Below are 18,743 nucleotides of genomic sequence, written 5' to 3'. Positions count from 1 at the left end.
GAGGGTCCAAACGGAGAAGTGATCTCCCCTGCGTTTTCCGACCACGATCAAAAACCTCATTGCAGGAGGTTCAACAGATATTGGGTGACGGAGGTGACAGTAAGCATGTCAACAGTATCATGTGGACGCGAGGCCAGAGATGGAGGAACCCCCCCATCTCCTCACGCTCTCATGTGTGGGAACACTTTGGCTTTGTTTGGATGAAAGGAAAAGACAATTAAATAAGTCATATGCTGTGTCTTGACATTTTATTGTTACACGAAGATAGCATATGCCACAGATGACACATCTAATCTGTTAACGCACTTAAAACGGCATCACCCGATTGTAAAAATCGGTCTACAAGAAAAAAAATGTGCAAGGTAATATGTTGTTTTTTTCAGGCCAGTGTTAAGTATCCAAAGTTTTTGGTTCCTGATAGCTAATAGTTTTATTATTTTATATAGCAGATCACCTACATAGGTTAATTTTATTATTGTTATATAAAACCAATAAATGCATTTCGCAAGAATTTTTTTTCTGCCTTTTTTGTACCGAAAAAATCCCGAAAATGTATCAAATCGAGCCCTATGAAATTCTGAACCGAACCGAATTAAGATTTTAGTGTACCGTTGCATCCCTAATTATCATATACATGGATATAGTTTACTCTGAAAGGCTTAAGAAAAGCATGAGACAGGATTAAGGTAAAACCTTTCTGGTAACAGCGATTATGAAGAATTGAAGTTAAGTTAAATTTTCAGGAAAGTTGAGACATCTTTTCTGCTCAGCTCATTTTGAATCTATTCTAACTCCCTTCATGTTTCTTACAGAGCTACTTAAGCTCCATCAGTTTTATAGGCCACCAGGAGTGGGGTGAATGGAGAGCCAGGGCAAAGTGACATTGAAATCCTGAGAGGCTTTAGACAGGTCTGCCTCAATTGTTTTTAATCCAAGGCAACCCGTGTGGAAATGGACATCCATGTAGAAGTTTATGATTCTAAACACTAAGCTAATCAAATTGATTATCAGTGAGTTAGCAACAACACAGAGGAGTGTCTTGGTAGATTATGGATTGACAAAGGTAAACCTGCTTCATAAATAACTATAATCTGAATACTTTCGTAGTCACGGATACTCCTTTTTTCAAAGGGCTGACCTATATTCACATGTGCGAGCAAACACACAAAAACACCAGGAGCTATGCTGGCATCCTAACTGGGACGCACTATACGAGGCTCCCGGAAGGCTCTTGGTTCAGGGTGCTCAAAACAAGATGGACCACGTCCAAAGATGCTCACTACAAAACACACAGAAACCTTGACACACACACGTCTATTGTAGCTTGCAAGCTCCATTAAGATGTGATGCTGAACAGCAACTGAACAGCAACTCTGCAGCATCTAAATCTGTTTATAATGAAGAGATTGAAAATCATAACTCATGTAAAATTTTATATAAAATAATACTAATAATGGATTTGATTTATCTGCGCTTTTCCGGACATTCAAAGCGCTTACAATGTGTCAATCATTCATTCAGTCCTCATTCATATTTGGTGATGGTAAGCTACTGTTGTAGCCACAGGTGTCCAGGGGCAGGCTGAGGGAGGCGTGGCTGCCAGTTAGCACCTACAGCCCCTCTGACCATCACTGGGACATTCATACGCATTCGCACACCAATGTAGCTGCACTGGAGGCAAGGAGGGTGAAATTTCTTGCCCAGGGACACAACTGCAGTTGACTAGGGGGAGCGGGGATCGAACCTCCGACCCTTTGATCATTGGCTGACCTGCTCAACCAAAGGCACTGCATTGATGTTTGGAACACAGTTCAGTTTATTTGCCACTCAATCAGACAGTCATTCCAGCAGGAAGAGCTCAAATGTGGATCTCAAAAGCACAAACTTCTCAAAGCTCGGACAGCCTTCTATAGAGGAGAGTCCCAACAATGGAGCCGTTCAAGAATGGGCTAAACGCGCATTTAGTCCATGGTTCTTCACACTGGATTGTTGCTATCCAATACTACATCTACAGTTGGAAGGGGCTTGGAAGGAAATGTTGATGCGGTGCAAATCTGGTGAATGTTGCATAGAGCCTGGAAACGGTTGTAGAAACTTGCAAAGCTACACATGAATGTGAGAGTTTCGAACGCGGAAGCCTGAATTGTTGCTGAGCTTTTCAGATCAAAATGTTGTTGTATTGTTCTGCAGAAATGGTGTGCACAGCCTGAAACAAGGCAGAAGTTACTCCTGCATGACTAGACATGAGCTTTCGTATTAGAAGGTTTATTAGAATTTAAACTTGAGCTCTTTTAGGGGCAGAAAAACTTTTACGCTACTTTGCTCTGCCCAATCACCCATTTTAGGAACATTGTCAAGGTGGCGAATAAACTTCAAGTATAATTTTATTTATTTGGTCAGCATCTAGTTATTAAATATCTACGATAGCCCTGAAGTGCAAATCACACCAACAAATCCCTCGATGCAAAAACATATAAAATCATGACAAGGAAAACAAATAAGAAGAAAAACGTCACGTTGTAAAAATCAACCCAAAATTACAGAAAAAGAACTGTTTTGTGTTTTTACATAACATTTAATTTGTTTATTTTTTTATTTTTATTTTATTTTATTTTTTTATTTTGTTTTAATTACATTTTGGATTCTGATGTTTTATTTTGCTTTTTTAACTTTGATTTTTAAAAATGTTTTTGCATTTAGTGATTCGTTAATACGATCCCAATACAACACATCTACTCTAAAGGCAAAACAAAAGAACACCATAATGGTCTAGTTTTTTTCTTCTTCTTTGTCAGTTTTCAAGCTTACAACTCTTTTTTTGGAAATGTAACATTTTTTTAACCTTTTTGTTCCCAAATATCTGCATGAAAGATGTACAGAAACCAAAACTAAGAAATCATTAAAAACTTCACGCCATCAATGAGACGTGCTGGCGTGGCATACGTGGGTGCAGATGACACCCTGGCAGCAGCAGACATGGAGGTTCTTAGAGTCAGCTGAGAGGCAAAAACCCCCCAAATTTTCATATACATCTTGGAAAATGAATTCCTTAAATGAATTCCTGGAGGATAAATGGATATTATTACTACCAAGCTCTAATTTTTACAGATTAGATTATTGCTTCAACAAATTATAATAAAATCCCCATCATTGTGTTAACTTGATATTAAAGGATACTGCTTTCATAAAAATTAAGTAATGATAGATGCTCGGGGCTATAAGATGTACAATAAACTAAAAACAAATGTCATTAAGTCCAGGCACATGGACAATTTGGCAAATACAGAAAAAGATTTGTTTTGTTTACATGCTTGGTTAAGGGAGAACATGATGCGATCTGAGTTTTGTTGATTCGTGCAGTTTTTCAGGGGAAAAACAGTCTTCTGAACACAAATTTTGCTCTTAGACTAACACAGCAGTGATGTGAAGTCAGGTGAAAATGTAGCTTAATAAATAAATAACTAAAGAAATAAAAATTGAAATTCTACTTTTTTAATTAAAAAGAAAAATAATACATTCATTTTCAGACATGTCTATTCTATTACTTGTGGGTTTTCAACGTTGCTTTGGTAAAAAAGTTGCGAATTTATTGTTGAAATATTGTTGACAATTTGTTTAGACACGTCACTGACCGTGATCTCCAGTTAGACAGACACTTTTAAAACTGAAGAAAGAAAAGGAACAGGTCCACAAACAGGTAATCCATGTGTTTCTTCATTATAAGCGGCACACAGACTTCATTTACAAGTAAAAGTAAGTCAATAATGACAAATTTGGGGATTTTTTTTTTAAATGCTACAGTTTGTAAATGGCAGGAAAATGTTAAACAACACACTTTAACTGTTACCAATACTCGAAACTCACCCAGAATTTTGGATTGTAGTTTGTTAATAAGGTGTAAACAAAACATTTGTATATTAAATTTATTTTATATAGGTTCATCAATATGCTGTTGGAGGTTCTTCTCATGGTTTTTGCTTCCTTTCCTTTTTTACCCATAAGAACCCATGGTGACATCAGTGTAACAGAAACATTTCAGAAATGGATTCTGTGTCCTACTTGGTTTGGGGTCAAATACACAATTTTATTTTGAAGAAAAAATGGGTCTGGGTTCTTATGGGCTAAGGGCTGCTTTTCCAGAGCCAGAGGTCTTCCAGGAATGGTCTTTTGAGTGTTGGTAGATATAAACCAAAATGTCTATTGTACTTAATTTTTAAAAGTTTCTATGATATTTACTTATTTTTAGCGGATTGCATAGAAGAGGTAAATAATTCTGGATCTAAAAGCTGTAGTCCAGGTTTGTTGTGCTAATAATGGCCTTCTTATTTTCTTCTTTATGACTGCATTTCTTAAGGGTTTTTTCTTGCTGAACCTCTTTTTACCCAGATTGAAGGACTTCTGGGGGGTTTTAGTACACAAAGTTAAACTGTTTAAGCAATTGAAATAATTAGAATTTTCTGTAACGCAACGTGATTATGAATGTTTCTTTGCATTAAACAAAACATTTGTAATTTATTACTAAAATCAGTGTAAATCACACAATGCAACTTGGTGAAACCCCTTTAGTACAGTGTATGTATGTAAAAACATATTAACGATTACAACAGTTAAAAAAGCAAAAAAATTATTTAAAAAAAAATACTTTAATTTTAAAAACAAAATGTCAGAAACCAAGATGTAATTTAAAAAAATCAAAACACAATTTAGAAAAAAATCAATGTAATATAAATGAAATGTTTTGAGAAACAACATTTCCAGAAATCAAAAGTAAATGTTGAAAGCAAAACACAATCAGAAACCGGAAAAAGAAGGTACTGTGGGACATCGATGGTTAGATGATGACATTTGTCCATCACTTCAAGTGAAAGTTAATTGTCATAAAGCAATACTGGGTTTGCTCTATACTAATCATCACATTTTTATTAGTATGCAGACATTGACAACACATTTGGAAAAAAAAACTCTGATGTCTAACTCAAAGGTAAAAAATCAAATGACATCATCCAATCAGTGATGACCTACTGTTTCTGGAAATTACTTTTGTTTTCCGAAAGTTTCCTTTTTTTACCATTTCTTTGAATCGTATTTTGGTTTTTGGATTTTTTTTTTCTAAAATGTAATGTTTTTTTTATTATTTGTTTTGCTTTTTTCATTGTGATCTTTAATACATTTATTTTTTGCATTGAGTGATTTGTTATTGTATTTTGGATTTCAGGGCCACCCTACTTTGGCATGACAGAGTCCCCTACATTAACCCATTGGTCTCCACACACTGGAAGAAACATCTCGGTAGTCTCTCACCGTCTCCAAACAGCTGCAGAATGGCCAGGTCCACGTGTCTCTTCCAGAGCGACTCCTTCTGGATGGCGATGCCGTATCCCGTAGTGGCAAAGATGTAGCCGCTGCCAATGGTCACCAGCTTGCAGCCCTCGTCCCTGCCAGCCATGTAGTTCAGTACGGCTGCATCGTAAATGAATGCATCTAATTTGCTACAGAATAGGGGTGAGAGAGAGAAGGAGGAAGAGAGAGGCATAGATAGGTTCCAATTAATTAACTTTCAGAAGTCAAACATCGTGGCCACAACATTCCAATTAACCTGCTAAATAGCACTAAGCCGCTGATAAGAGTAATAGACTTCCACTTGGTTTGGCAGAGGCTGAAGCTGGCACACAGACCGGTGGAAAGAAACACCTGATAAAAACTGAAGAGGAGGAGTGAAAGTACTATTAGGGTTAATCAGCTGCAATATGTTTGTACAGATTAAAGCACAAACAAGGGGCTCCACTGATTGTTTTTATTCCCTTATTTTCTGTACGCTTTATTTTTATACCTCGTGTTTCAAAAAAAACACGACCAAAGCGCGGACTTGTGAGGAGCTATGTTGGCTTCTGTTCTGCTGCTTTTGCTCTGGGGGTGTCTATAATGTATTTTCTTCCCCCCCATCACTTTAAACCTCGTTATCTGCTAATGAAGGAGTCATTGTTGTGACGAGAAACTTGTGTTCTATGAGAGAGTAACACTGTTTTTGTCTCTTTCCTCTCACCTTTAAGAGTTTGGATTTGTGGAAGTTTTTTCCTTTTTAATCCTGATATACGATGTATTGAAAAAGAAAGTTTATGATATTTATGTGCCTTGTAACAGTCTGGTGACCTGTCCAGGGTGGAGCCCACCTGTGCACAGCAGTAGTTGGGTTGGTTGTGATCTGATGTGTCCATGGCTTCTTTATGCACAATAATATAACCTTTTAGTTGGGGTGCCTAAACTTTTGATCCCCACTGAATATATATCCATGCAGTAATCGAATGACTAAACTATAAATCTATCACCTGGCAGGTTGAATATTCAGACATAAAATTATGTATTGAATGACTGCAGTTGTGTGAACACGTAGGAGTTTTTTAAAAGCTCTGGAGCTGAATCAGTGAAGCACTTGTTAACACCAGCACAGAGCTTTCAGTTGTTCCTCTGTGTTGGACAGGCCTGAAGACATTCCCTAACCCATACAGGCTACGTAAAAAGCTACAAAACCAAAGGAAATGTTACTGCAAAGGTCTTTACCCAGCCTTCAGGCTCTGCAAAGCTTCATTCACATTCCTCTGATGAAACTTGGTCATGTAGGAATGCATTTCTGGATAGTTGTTCCTGATGTTTCTCTCCGTACTGCCATTGGGAACTGTACCAAAGCGAAATGGGGGTGAAAAGTCATTGGGACTCTGGAACTGCAGAGAACAGACAAAAAAGACGGGTAAACGCTTTGACGTGAATTTTCAGAACGACAAATGTACTGACCAGACCCCCCCCCCACACACACACACACACCCTCCACCTTACCTTTTTGTCTGACAAACCAGTGACCTGGTCCACATACTCCTCTTGGATCATGAAGGCAGCCAGGTTGGCAGTGTAGGAGGCCAGGAAAATCACAGCAAAGAAGGCCCACACCGACACCATGATTTTACTGGTGGTGCCTTTGGGGTTTTGGACCGGCACAGAATTGTTGAAGACTAGACCCCACAGCAGCCAGATCGCTTTACCAATGGTGAAAGATGGACCGTGAGGCTCTGAAAGGAAACATGGCAGAAATGAGTCAGGATTGGAGTTTACTGGAGCTAACAGTGCCTTCGCTTGTGTGGGTACGGAGTGGGTATGTGGGCGTGGATTGTTGGGTCCTGCTTTGGGTCATCAACAAACAGACTTTCCCAAGCCAAATGATCCTTTATGAAGTTTGTCAGAAAGTTGCTTAAATGAATCAAAAATGGTGCTACTTAGCCATGGATACTTTATCACATTCAATCTTCTGACTGCAAACCTCAGTTTGTTCTTTTTTTAATGAAACTAAACTCCCACTATATTAGGGAAAAATAGGAAACATGGAAGAGAACAGCGCTTTAGGGAGGAGTGCGTCTTCTCTGGAAGGTGATGTAGGATGAGAAAAATGAAAAAAGATAGCTATTGTCTATATATAGACACGTCAGAGATGGAGTTGTGGGAGACATTGATTTTCTTTCTTTTCTATGCGTTTGCCTCATCTTTTCCAGCGTAAGGTCGAAGACAAAACTGCTCTACTGCTGTCAGAGCTCACATGTGATTTTGGTAGACATAGAAATGAGTGCAAATGACTTGTACGGTTTAAAGAAAGCATGACTGGAGGTTTGCTGGAGCTAAAATTTAAAGAAAAAGACAAGAGCACAGAACAAAGACTCAACTGTGTGTGCAAATGGCCCATGGTGTCTGTTAGTTCTTGTGCGGTTGACTCCCTGTGCATTACAGAGCACTGTTTCCGCAGAGAAAGCGTCATCCACAAAAGTGCCTGTGCTTGCTCTTGATTGCATGGGACAAATGACGGGTTGGAGCATTACTCATCAAAAGCTCTCTTGTCTGAAGAAACAAATTACCTGTGGTAATCCAGAGTGCATTTGGAGCCTCAATTTATAGACTTTCAAAGAATGTTTTTTTCTTTTTGTTGTCATTGTTCTGACAAAACAGAAGTTGGAATTTGGTGAATGAGTAGCTTAAAAATTTAAAGTGACTCCGCTTAATGGTTAGAGCTCTCGCCTCACAGCGAGAAGGGCCTGGTTCAAATCCCGGCTGGGTCCATTCTGTATATGTGGGTTTTTTTCCGGGGACTCCGGCTTCCTTCTACAGTCCAAAAACATGCTTCATTGATTAATTGGTATCTCTAAATGGCATTTTTCTTATGAAAGACAACAAAAGTAATAAGGAATCATTTCATTTTCTGAGAATTTGTCAATCAAACAGACACTCTGTTTAAATTAATGAGCCGTTGTGATGTCAAGCTCCCTGATCTGCCCCGTTCAGCGTGCACAAGCTCAGGAGGGGGAAAAGAGAAGATGGCACCATGCTGCGTCCAAGGCTGGATTTTGTTGTCGGCCGCAGGTATTTAAAATTCAATTTAAAGTCCTGTTAGCTGTTATGCACCTAGGTGCATGAAATGTGTTCTCTCTCTGACCAAGTTTGAAGGTTTGCTGTCCTGCATTAACAAGAGGGGGTCAAAATAAAAACAAGAATAACATAAGGGGACTTTTGTTTTATTATTGTCTCAATGAAAATAAGAAAAATATCATAAAGTTCAAGAGCCCCAAGCAGGCTGGCTAGTCTAGTGGGTCTAGATGACCCAACTCCCAACGTTAAAGTGCCTAGGATAGCACAAGGGTTACACTGGATATCCAAGGTCTCACTGAGCGAGCGTATCAGTTCCTGAAAGAATACTGCTCAGTGCTGAAACCACTGGCTGGCATTGGATATACTACAATGAGAAAAAAACTGCTTTCATGGCATTCTCCTACCAACACTGGAGATTCTTATGTCCAAATTGTTCGCCTCTCCTGCATGACAGCTAGCATAGGTGATCCTATTATACAGGTAAATACACTGAACGTGCATATTAAATATAAGCCTGATATTTATAGTCACAACACATTTGTCAGATTGGCAACTAGTGAAATATGTTGTTGCATGTCTGACTCATGTCTTGTCTCATTACAGGCAATCAAAGAAAGATTTTCAGCCATCTTAGACAGCAAACAGGCCCTCTCTGCTGCTGTCACATTGCCTAAATTCAAGGTCAGATGGCTCAAAGATGAAACAAAGAGAGATGCTGCGAGGACATTTCTCATTTTAGACTGCCGGGCTCGCATCCCTGAGGAGCAGCAGGTGAGCCCAGCAGAGCAGGGACCTGGCCCCTCCAGCCAGAATGACTTTTTTGCTTTTGAGGTGGAGGAGCAAACCGCATACACTGCTGAGACAGAGGTAATTAAATACCTAAAATCAATGGACATGGACATTCTTAGAGAGATCCCTAGAATCAAGGACATCTCTTGGCAGTTCAACACTCCAACACCATCAAGGTCACCAGTTGAAAGGCTTTTCAGTTTTTTCAGTTTGTTCTGACCCAAAGGAAAATCAGCCTCTCAGACACAAAATTTGAGAAAATTGTGTTGATGAGATACAGCACTGTTTTACTAACGATAAGTAAAAACACATTACTCTTTGGCAAATGAATGGTTTGAATGTAATGCAATTGTAATGGACATTTTTATGTACATGTTCATTTGTTGAAATTCACGAGTTGGTGGAAAAAAACGTAGTGTGGCCTTGTGTAGCCTCCATGTTTTTATTTTGTGGATTTTACTTTGATGCATTTATTACTAAGAATGACTCAGTATCAGACTTAAAATGACTTTTTTTTGCATCCCACTTTGAACAGTGGCATAGACCACATGTTATTTTTTTTGTGTCATTTTTCACAAAGTTTGTACGAGTGGGAAAACAGTGAAGTAACGAGTAGTGCATTACTTTTTAAAATAAGTAATTTTTGACTTATTTATTTATTTTATTTATTCATTTATTTAAAGGATATTTTTCATTTGTAGTCCCCAGACAGGTGTTAAATTCTCAACCTAAAAACCTCAAAGCATCAATTAATTACATCAATAGAAAATATACATGTACAGTAGACAATCATTTGAAATAAAAACATGCACACAGTGAGAAACATAAAAACAAAGATAAAAGACACAAAGGTGACAGATCTGACAAAGAAGGGGCAGGCATTCATACAGTTCAGTGTGGACATGTTGTGATATGAACCAGTTGTTTAGGTGAAATTTAAACAGAGTGTATGTGGTGAGGTCTCTTATAACGTGAGAAAATAAGCAGTTTGCCACATGAGTAAAGTCATTTAATTACAATTACGTCCAGTAACTAAGGTAAAGTAATCAATTACTTTTTTAAGGAAATTTACTCAACACTGACGATAAATTTAGAAGTGAATTCTAGTATTGGGTGTATTTTGGCCAAACTGAGTGAGAGGTTTAGAAGGTAACAGGACTTAGAGACAAGCAGGAAAAGCGCAGGTTTAGTCACGTCTAAAACAAGTGAAACCCCCCAGCAGGTTCCATGTCTGCTTCTGTGCCCAGAGTTGCGGGTTTCTCACCTTTGCCGTCAGCCAGGCAGCGGTTGTAGCCCACAGGGCTGAAGTACTCGAATATAAACACGGCCATAGCTGACACCAGCAGCAGCATGACAAACATCATCACCCAGACGTCAGCGCTGAACGGCTCTGTGGAGTGGGAGAGGGGGTAAGACAGGAGATGGAGACAGATGGGGAGAAGGGGGGGGTGCAGAGGGGAGGAGTTAATGGTTAGGTTAGAGAAAAAAGGGAGGCAGAGTTTTACGGGAGTGCAGGCGGCAGAGAGAAAGGCAAAATGAAGCAAGAGAAGGCAAGAGATGCAAATGTGGTGCACCAGATTGAAAAGAGGATTGAAGCAGCAGAGCAAAAGAGTAGGAGTGGGAAATGTAAGAGGGCAGAAACACAAAGAGTGGAAGGAGAGAAAATAAGCAGTTTGCCACATTATCTGACATTTTATTGCAAGTCCTTGAAGTGCCAAAGCACTGCAAGTTTTTCTAACTTGATAAGTCCACTTTGAGGTCAAAATCTAATGAAGTAAAACTGGATGAAATCATGAAAGACTCTAAAGATATGGGCTATGTCCAAATTCCCTCACTAACCCCTAAAAGACTACACAGTGTGGGACTATGCTGTACCCTGGAGTTTAACACAATTCACACACACACTCACTGCTTTTTTTTAAAACACTAAATATGACGTCACCCATTTGCCGAAGTAAAAAACCTCATAAACATTTTTCAAAGATTTTTTATGAATCCACTGGGTTCTGAAGATGAAAACTTGGATGATTCATGAAAAACAAATTCAGATACATTTTTTGACGAATCACTCTGATACAGTGCATAGTGAGGAATCCAGTGAGCATTGATGCACACTAGTTTTTCTGATACTTATGGGACATTTTTAGGGACTTGGATTTTGGAATTGTAGATCCTGAAAGCTCTACAAAATGGTAAATGGCTTATAAAGTCTATTAAGTAGTGAGGAAATGGATCTATCACTGCTCCCAGCTGTTTAGCATTCTGGGAGGAAACTCCATTATATTCAACAGTTAAACAATTTCCATTTGTTTGGTTTTGTTCTGTTTTGACCCTAAACATGGCGTAAAATAAGAGTTAAACATAGACAAAGTTTTAGTGACAAGCGGTAAATAAGATTCATTTTGGTGTAAAGTTAAAATTTTTTACATTGAAGTCAATGGAGAAATGCTCTATGTTTAAAACCATCCTTCACTAGTCATTTGAGGCATCGCAACTTTTGACATTTCTTGGTTTTCTTTAAGTCCGGGAACTGGAGGTGGGGACCTAGCAATGAAACAAACAACACAGATTTCTTTTTTTTTGGCCTTTTTGCTCTCCCTTGGCTTTATTTCTTAGACCCAGTGGCTACATGCATGTCATCTTTTGACACAGCTTTCCCACTTTTGCCTCATGTAGCTGCAGATTTCGCACCTAAGAAGGCTGATGGTGAAACGGTGCCATTACTCCGGGAAACCATGACGCTAATTCCTGTCTCGATGAAAGGGACGGAAAAGTCGATGACTTCGGAGCGTTCCTCGTTGATGGTCAAGGACCCAACAGCCATGTGGGCATTTTTTAACACTACCTATGAGAGAAAAAAAAACATAGAAGTGAAAGTGCAGTTATCTGTTTCTGACATCTGTCAAGCATCCATAAGGATCGCACCAGCATTTAAAAGCAAATCTATCAAACACTGGCGTGTTGCATGCAGGAGACACAGGCGCTCCATCTGTTAGCTGTCAAAAATGTACTTTAGGAAATAAGCTAACATGACAGGAAGTAGATTTATATGAAAAAAGCGGAAAGTAAGGCCAAAAAAGCTGTGAAAGACTGAAGGCCTAAACACTTTCCACACACTCTGAGTGGACACTCGTGTTGCTCGCCAGGGGACAGAAAGAGGGAGAAAGATGAAGGGAGCGAGGAGAAAAGTGGGTTACCACAGTGGGCCACAGCTCCCTGAAATAGCCGGCCCAATGCCTTTCTCTACCTGCCCCCCCCCCCTTCCATAACCCTGCACAGGTTGTAAATTTAGCCCCAAATGTTACAGCTTTAAAGCACCGGGGGAAGGCGGTTTGAGGCTGTCTCTGCTGTCTTTGTCACTTTGTAAGGTGTGTGTGTCTGAGTCAAAGCTCCGTCTGAGAGCTGCCCTTTGAGGCAGGAGTGAGTCACAGAAGGGGAAAAGGAAACAGACATAAGCAAAAGGAGCTTTTGTTTCCTACCTAAACCGGGATAATCATAATAACCCGCATAGGTTTTGTGCATTGTCTGCAATTTTTTAAAGGATCTAGATGTTTGACACCATGTGTTTCTAACTTTTCCGTCATTTTTATTCCACCAGCGCGCAGATGTGCATGTTGTCTGTGTGTGCATGAATGTGCTTCTCTCCTGGGGAGGAGAACAAGTGCATCCAGCAGCGCATTCACTTCCCCTCTCTCCATTCGCTCTCTGCATTTCCCTCCTACGTCTTGTTCTCTCTGTGTTATGAAAGTGACCCATGTGGGTGTTATTCAGAATGATTGAGCGAGGGATCTGCGCTGGCTTGTGTGCGTCTTGGCTGGTGCGTTTGTGCGACTCTGAATTTGTGTAATCAAGTGTGTTGCCTCTGATGTTTTTAGATTAGGCATGTGAGGGGCAGCGCAAGTCTGCGCAGTCCATGGAAATCTGACTGAAAAGAGCATTTTCTTCCTTTCTTTCTGATCTTTTGTCTTTTCAAACTGTGACAAATTGTATAAAAGGCTTTCAGGGAGCTTGCTTGTAGTAGAACAGCGACTTGCGCATTAACAGTTTGAAATGGATTGGAGTTTTCGGGGTTCCTGCCAGCAGGAGAGGCATAGGTCACCTTTGCGAAGTGCACCACATGTCAGAATTTAATGAAACTATGGATGAAGAGGGCTTTAAATGCAAGCTTTTTGGATTTTTGCCCACATACTTTGTAATTATCGGTGTGTGAATGTTTCTTGTCTCCAGGAGCCGGATAGGAACGCAGCTTCTTCTTTCTAATGACTGTTCATCTGTGGAGGTGAGGCCGACAGGAAGCATTGCCCTGCTTTTAGTCAGGGTGAAAGTCTCTATCTGATGACCGCATTTACAGCTCAATGCCTGCTAAAGATGCTGGCTGTCGCACCTTTACGTAAGGAGTGAGTCAGATGAATGTAAACTGAATGGCAAAGCTTCTCCCTGCTCACAGTTCTGCACACGATGATACCATCCACACGAAGAGGCGCTCGCCGTGTTTGCAGTCTGGGACCTTTTACAGCGGGCTCGGGTATCGATTTTTGTTCCCTCATTAACAAGGAGACAAAATTAGCGAGCAGAGGCGCAGCTGACTGTCAGAGGCTGAAGCACAAAGTCAAGCACAGCCTGGCTTTGAGGCCAACGTTGGTTCAGAAACGCCTTAGAGGGAATTGTTGCATCTGAGTGAGTTATAGACACCCGGGAGAAAAGATGCTTTACCCATCTGACAGAACTGTTAAGGTGTTTGGACACAAAGATGACACAAAAGCCCATAATTCAGAGGACAAAAACACTGTCCAGAAGGTGGCTTTGTGTAAAGGTAGTGTTACTGGGCTGAAAGCCTAAAGGCTTTAGGAAACAAGCTGTAGTTTTGAAAACACAGAGGTGTCTCTTTATAAATGTTTTACAGTTTTGCTTTGGTTTGACTTTTTTCTGGTTTCGATCTTTTATAAAGTTGTCTTAGTTTATATTTCCTTTTGTCCTTTACAAGTTTACTTTGTGAACTAGTTTAGTTTCTGTCAGGTATGTTTCTGGTTTCATTCACAACTTACAGAAACATCTCGATCTCTGCAATCAGTTTTTCCAAAAAGCTCATCTGAAGTTGATCACTTCTCATAAACAGCTCCCTGGAGTTACAAGCAGTACTTTTATAGTACTTTTATATCTTCACTATAATATTTTATTTTGTGATTGGTTTGATTTTTCTTTTGTCAAACAAGAGTGAATTAAAGTTTTTGTTTAACTGAATATTTTATTGCTGGAGTGGTCTTGCTCAGAAAATCTGTGGGCGTTGCTAATCAAACAAACCTGTCGGATGCGACCCATCAACACCTTTAACCTCCACTTGTCTGACAAGAGCTAAATCTAATGAAAGGAAATAGAAGACTAAAAGCCCTGCGGTGGATTGGAAACTAAAGATTAGCTGAGTAGGCTTTAGTGACCCATAGACCCCTAATGGGACCAAGCAGGTTTAAAAAAAATGGATGAATAGAAAATGGACTTGGTTTATTTAATTATCCAGTTCTAACACCGAAGGAAATGTTCTGTACTTTTCTGCAATTCCTGCAACCTTCTTTGGATTATTGTGAAGAGGCAGCTAAAGCCTTCTCAAATACAGACTGGATTTCAAATTGAAATTCAAACATTGAAACGTGTCATATTCAACTTGTGCATTTCTGAGACCACTATCTTACAGTTCCTCTGTGATAAAAAATGTGTGAATTAAATTTGAGACACCATGTAAATACAAACACACACACACACATATATATATATATATATATATATATATATATATATATATATATATATATATATATATATATATATATATATATATATATATTGTATCTTAAACTAACATTGTAAGAAATAAATAAAGCAAATCACCCAACGTCTCATAATTGATGGGATCGATATGCAATTAATTTTTTTTTTTTTCCACACAGATTTTTATAAACATCTTAATTACCTAAAAACACATTTTTCTGTCAAATATTTGATTTAGTGGGTATTACGTGGTTGAGGTTTTAAAACAAAATATGCTAATTCATCAATAATAATAATAATTTTGACTCGACCCACCCCTCTATATGACACACAAGGTCAAACATGAGCTAGAAGAAACACTTTGAGTCACTTTTGACTGACAAAGTGAGATTTAGGTACAGCTTTTATTTGCTGGCTTGACTCACACATTTCAGAAGCATCATTCATAAAATGTACATTTGCATGACTTTCAGAGACACAAACAGGCTTTTATTTGATGAACTGTGAAACCTGGCAGATTAGCACGGACTGACTGTTGTCAGTGGAAGGCCAGCATCACCACATGGACAACACAGATGACGGGCTGCATCAATGCAAACAGGCAGCACAGAGAGGCAAACACAAAGAAACACCATCCGCTCACCTCTCCCACCATGCCGTTCCAGGTTCCGTTGACTTTCTTGCCGTGTTTTCCGTTGGTGACCAGGTAAAGGTCGTATGTAAATTTAACCTGCTTGGCAATTTTTTTCAGAATGTCAATGCAGAAGCCCTTACAGCAGCGCTTGATGTAGATCCCAGACTCTTTTGTCTCATTACTGTATAAAAAGAGACATTTTTTTGTTTGTTTTTTGTGAAAAGGGAGTAAATACGTTTCACTTTAAAAATCCTGCTATTCAGTGTGACTCTTACATTTTTTTGATCTGTTTCCGGCAGGGTACGGTGTTCCTCATGCAGGTGCCGCTCAGCGGATCCACGTCTTCCACGATGACGAACGGAGCTTCCTCCAATGTCACGATGGACAGGTGGTCATCCTCCCTGTTCGCCGCCCCCCCATACAACTCAAAGCGAGGCCACACATGGTACTTCATAGACAAGGAGCCGTTCTCCCATTTACCTACCTGTGGAGATGCACAAAAACACATCCACAGTGCTTCAAAATGCATGCTAGACATACAAATCTACACCCAAAGTATTTGTTTTTCTTCCATGCCAGCTCTTCTGCTAGAGACCTCAGTGTCATTTTTGAGGAGGACATTGTAAATTGCCATGTAAATCAAGTTTGTCGAGCTGCCTTTTCTTTTATTTGACATTAAAATCAGGAACATCCTGTTTCAGAGTGACGCATGGCAAATAATCCAAGCGTTTCTCACTTTAAGATTAGATGACTGTGATTCTTCATTGTTCGGCTGATCCAAAACTTCTCTGAAAGGTTTCGATCTGATCCCAAGTGCTGCAGGCACTTTAGATGTTTCACTCTATTTGTTTTAACTTAAGTGGACTTTAAAATGTTTCTCTACTAAATACGGCACTTCTTTCTAAATTTGACGGTTTATTTATTTTTATTGTTTTTCAAATATCCATGCCTTTTCTTTAGTTTAGAAAATAGACCACATCTCTGTCAGTATAGCTGGACTTAAGACTCACCACGCCTTTAGTCTGATGCTGCAGACCTGTTCGCTGGAGCTTCTCATAGGAATGCAATGAGACTCCTCTTTTCTGCTCCATACATGTGACTGTAGCAGTTCTTACTTTCTCTGTCTCACAACAAACGCTCCAGTGTTTCTGTTTGGTGTTTGTGTTTCCTGTCCTCTCTGACCTCGGCCAGTCACGACAGATGGTCGTCCTCACCAAGACTGTTTCTGCTGGAGGTTCCATCCTGCTGGAGGGAGTTTTCCTCCAAATGCAAGCTCAGTACGAGAGATGAAAAATGATTTAATCCTTTTTTCGCTTATGTCAAACATTTTGGGCTTATCTGAAAAATTGTCCATACTGGACCATAACGTTTGATCAATTCTTTGTTTGTTGTTTGTTTTAAAACAAAACATTTTTCGTTCTAGCATTATATTGTTTATTCTAGCTTTCTATCAATTATTCTATCCTTCATTTTGGCATTCAGTTGTTTATTCCAGCATTCTATACTATGTCCTATCCTTTATTCTTTCATTCATTCTATCATTCTTTTGTTCATTCTAACGTTCTAGCATTGTATCAATCGTTCCATCATACAAACTATCATTCTATTAATCATTCATTTCAGCGTTTTAGCATTCTAATGTTCATTTTAAATGTTCAAGCGTTTGTTTCAGCATTGTAGTGTTGGTTTCAGCGTTGGATTTGGCGTTCATTCCAGCGTTCTATTCAGTGTTCTAGCATTCATTTCAGCATTTTAGCGTTCGTTTCAGCGTTTGTTTATGCGTTCGATTTAGGGTTAATTTCAGCGTTCATTTCAGCGTTCTAGCATGTGTTTCAGCGTTTATTTCAGCGTTCAAGCAATCATTTCAGTGTTCTAGCATTCGTTTTAGCGTTCTAGCATTTGTTTCAGCATTTTAGCATTCAATTCAGCGTTCAAGCATTTGTTTCAGCATTCGTTTCAGCATTCGTTTATTGTTCAAGTGTTCGTTTCAGTGTTTTAGCATTCATTTCAGTGTTCTAGCGTTTGTTTCAGCATTTTAGCATTCAATTCAGCGTTCAAGCATTTGTTTCAGCATTCGTTTCAGCATTCGTTTATTGTTCAAGTGTTCGTTTCAGTGTTTTAGCATTCATTTCAGTGTTCTAGCGTTTGTTTCAGCGTTCTAGCGTTCGTGTCAGCATTCGTTTCAGGGTTTATTTCACCATCCATTTCAGCGGTCTAGCATTTGATTCAGCATTCTAGCATTGGTTTCAGCATTCGTTTTCAGCATTTTAGCATTCGTTTTAGCGTTCTAGCATTTGTTCAATATTAACGTTCATTTCAGCATTCGTTTATTGTTCTAGTGTTTGTTTCAGCATTCAAGCGTTCGTGTCAACGTTCATTTCAGGGTTCATTTCACCGTTCATTTCAGCGTTCTAGCGTTTGTTTCAGCATTCCAGCATTGGTTTCGGCGTTGGATTTAGCATTCTAGCATTCGTTTCAGTGTTCTAGCATTCATTTCAGCACTCTAGCATTTGTTTCAGCATTCTAGTGTTGGTTTCAGCGTCTAGCGTTTGTTTCAGAATTCCAGTGTGTGTTTCAGCGTTCTAGCATTTGTTTTGACGTTTCAGTGTTCGTATCAGCGTTTGTTTCAGCGTTTGTTTAGCTTTCTAGCATTTGTTTCAGCCTTCTAGCATTAGTTTCAGCCTTCTAGTATTAGTTTCAGCCTTCTAGTATTAGTTTCAGCCTTCTAGTATTAGTTTCAGCAATTGTGTAGCTTTATAGCATTTGTTTCAGCCTTCTAGCATTAGTTTCAGCCTTCAAGTATTAGTTTCAGCCTTCTAGTATTAGTTTCAGCCTTCTAGTATTAGTTTCGGCATTCTAGCATTTTTTTCAGTTTTGTAGCGTTGGTTTCAGCATCTGGCATTTGTTTCAGAATTCTAGCATTAGTTTCAGCCTTCTAGTATTAGTTTCAGCCTTCTAGTATTAGTTTCAGCCTTTTAGTATTAGTTTCAGCCTTTTAGTATTAGTTTCAGCCTTCTAGTATTTGTTTCGGCATTCTAGCATTTGTTTCAGCCTTCTAGCATTCGTTTCAGCCTTCTAGCATTCGTTTCAGCCTTCTAGCATTAGTTTCAGCCTTCTAGTATTAGTTTCAGCCTTTTAGTATTAGTTTCAGCCT

General features: G+C 39.2%; 1 protein-coding gene across 3 annotated transcripts in view; it reads right to left on the bottom strand.

The window, feature by feature from the left end:
- Nucleotides 1–18,743, bottom strand: part of grin2b (glutamate ionotropic receptor NMDA type subunit 2B) — a 157,145-nt gene that overhangs the window by 20,313 nt on the left and 118,089 nt on the right. For all 3 annotated transcript variants that reach the window (XM_020705461.2, XM_020705462.2, XM_004071951.3), the window contains exons 9-15: nt 15,865–16,073; nt 15,599–15,770; nt 11,884–12,037; nt 10,457–10,582; nt 6,832–7,061; nt 6,559–6,719; nt 5,302–5,489 (exon numbers count right to left, since the gene is read on the bottom strand). In XM_020705461.2, the coding sequence (XP_020561120.1) occupies nt 5,302–5,489; nt 6,559–6,719; nt 6,832–7,061; nt 10,457–10,582; nt 11,884–12,037; nt 15,599–15,770; nt 15,865–16,073 (1,240 nt within the window). The remainder of the gene's footprint in view (nt 1–5,301; nt 5,490–6,558; nt 6,720–6,831; nt 7,062–10,456; nt 10,583–11,883; nt 12,038–15,598; nt 15,771–15,864; nt 16,074–18,743) is intronic.

The sequence above is a fragment of the Oryzias latipes genome, chromosome 8 (genome assembly GCF_002234675.1).
Source record: "Oryzias latipes chromosome 8, ASM223467v1".
Lineage (NCBI taxonomy): Eukaryota > Metazoa > Chordata > Actinopteri > Beloniformes > Adrianichthyidae > Oryzias > Oryzias latipes.
The sequence above is the reverse complement of the archived record's forward strand: the minus strand, read 5'-3'. Positions and strand labels throughout refer to the sequence as shown.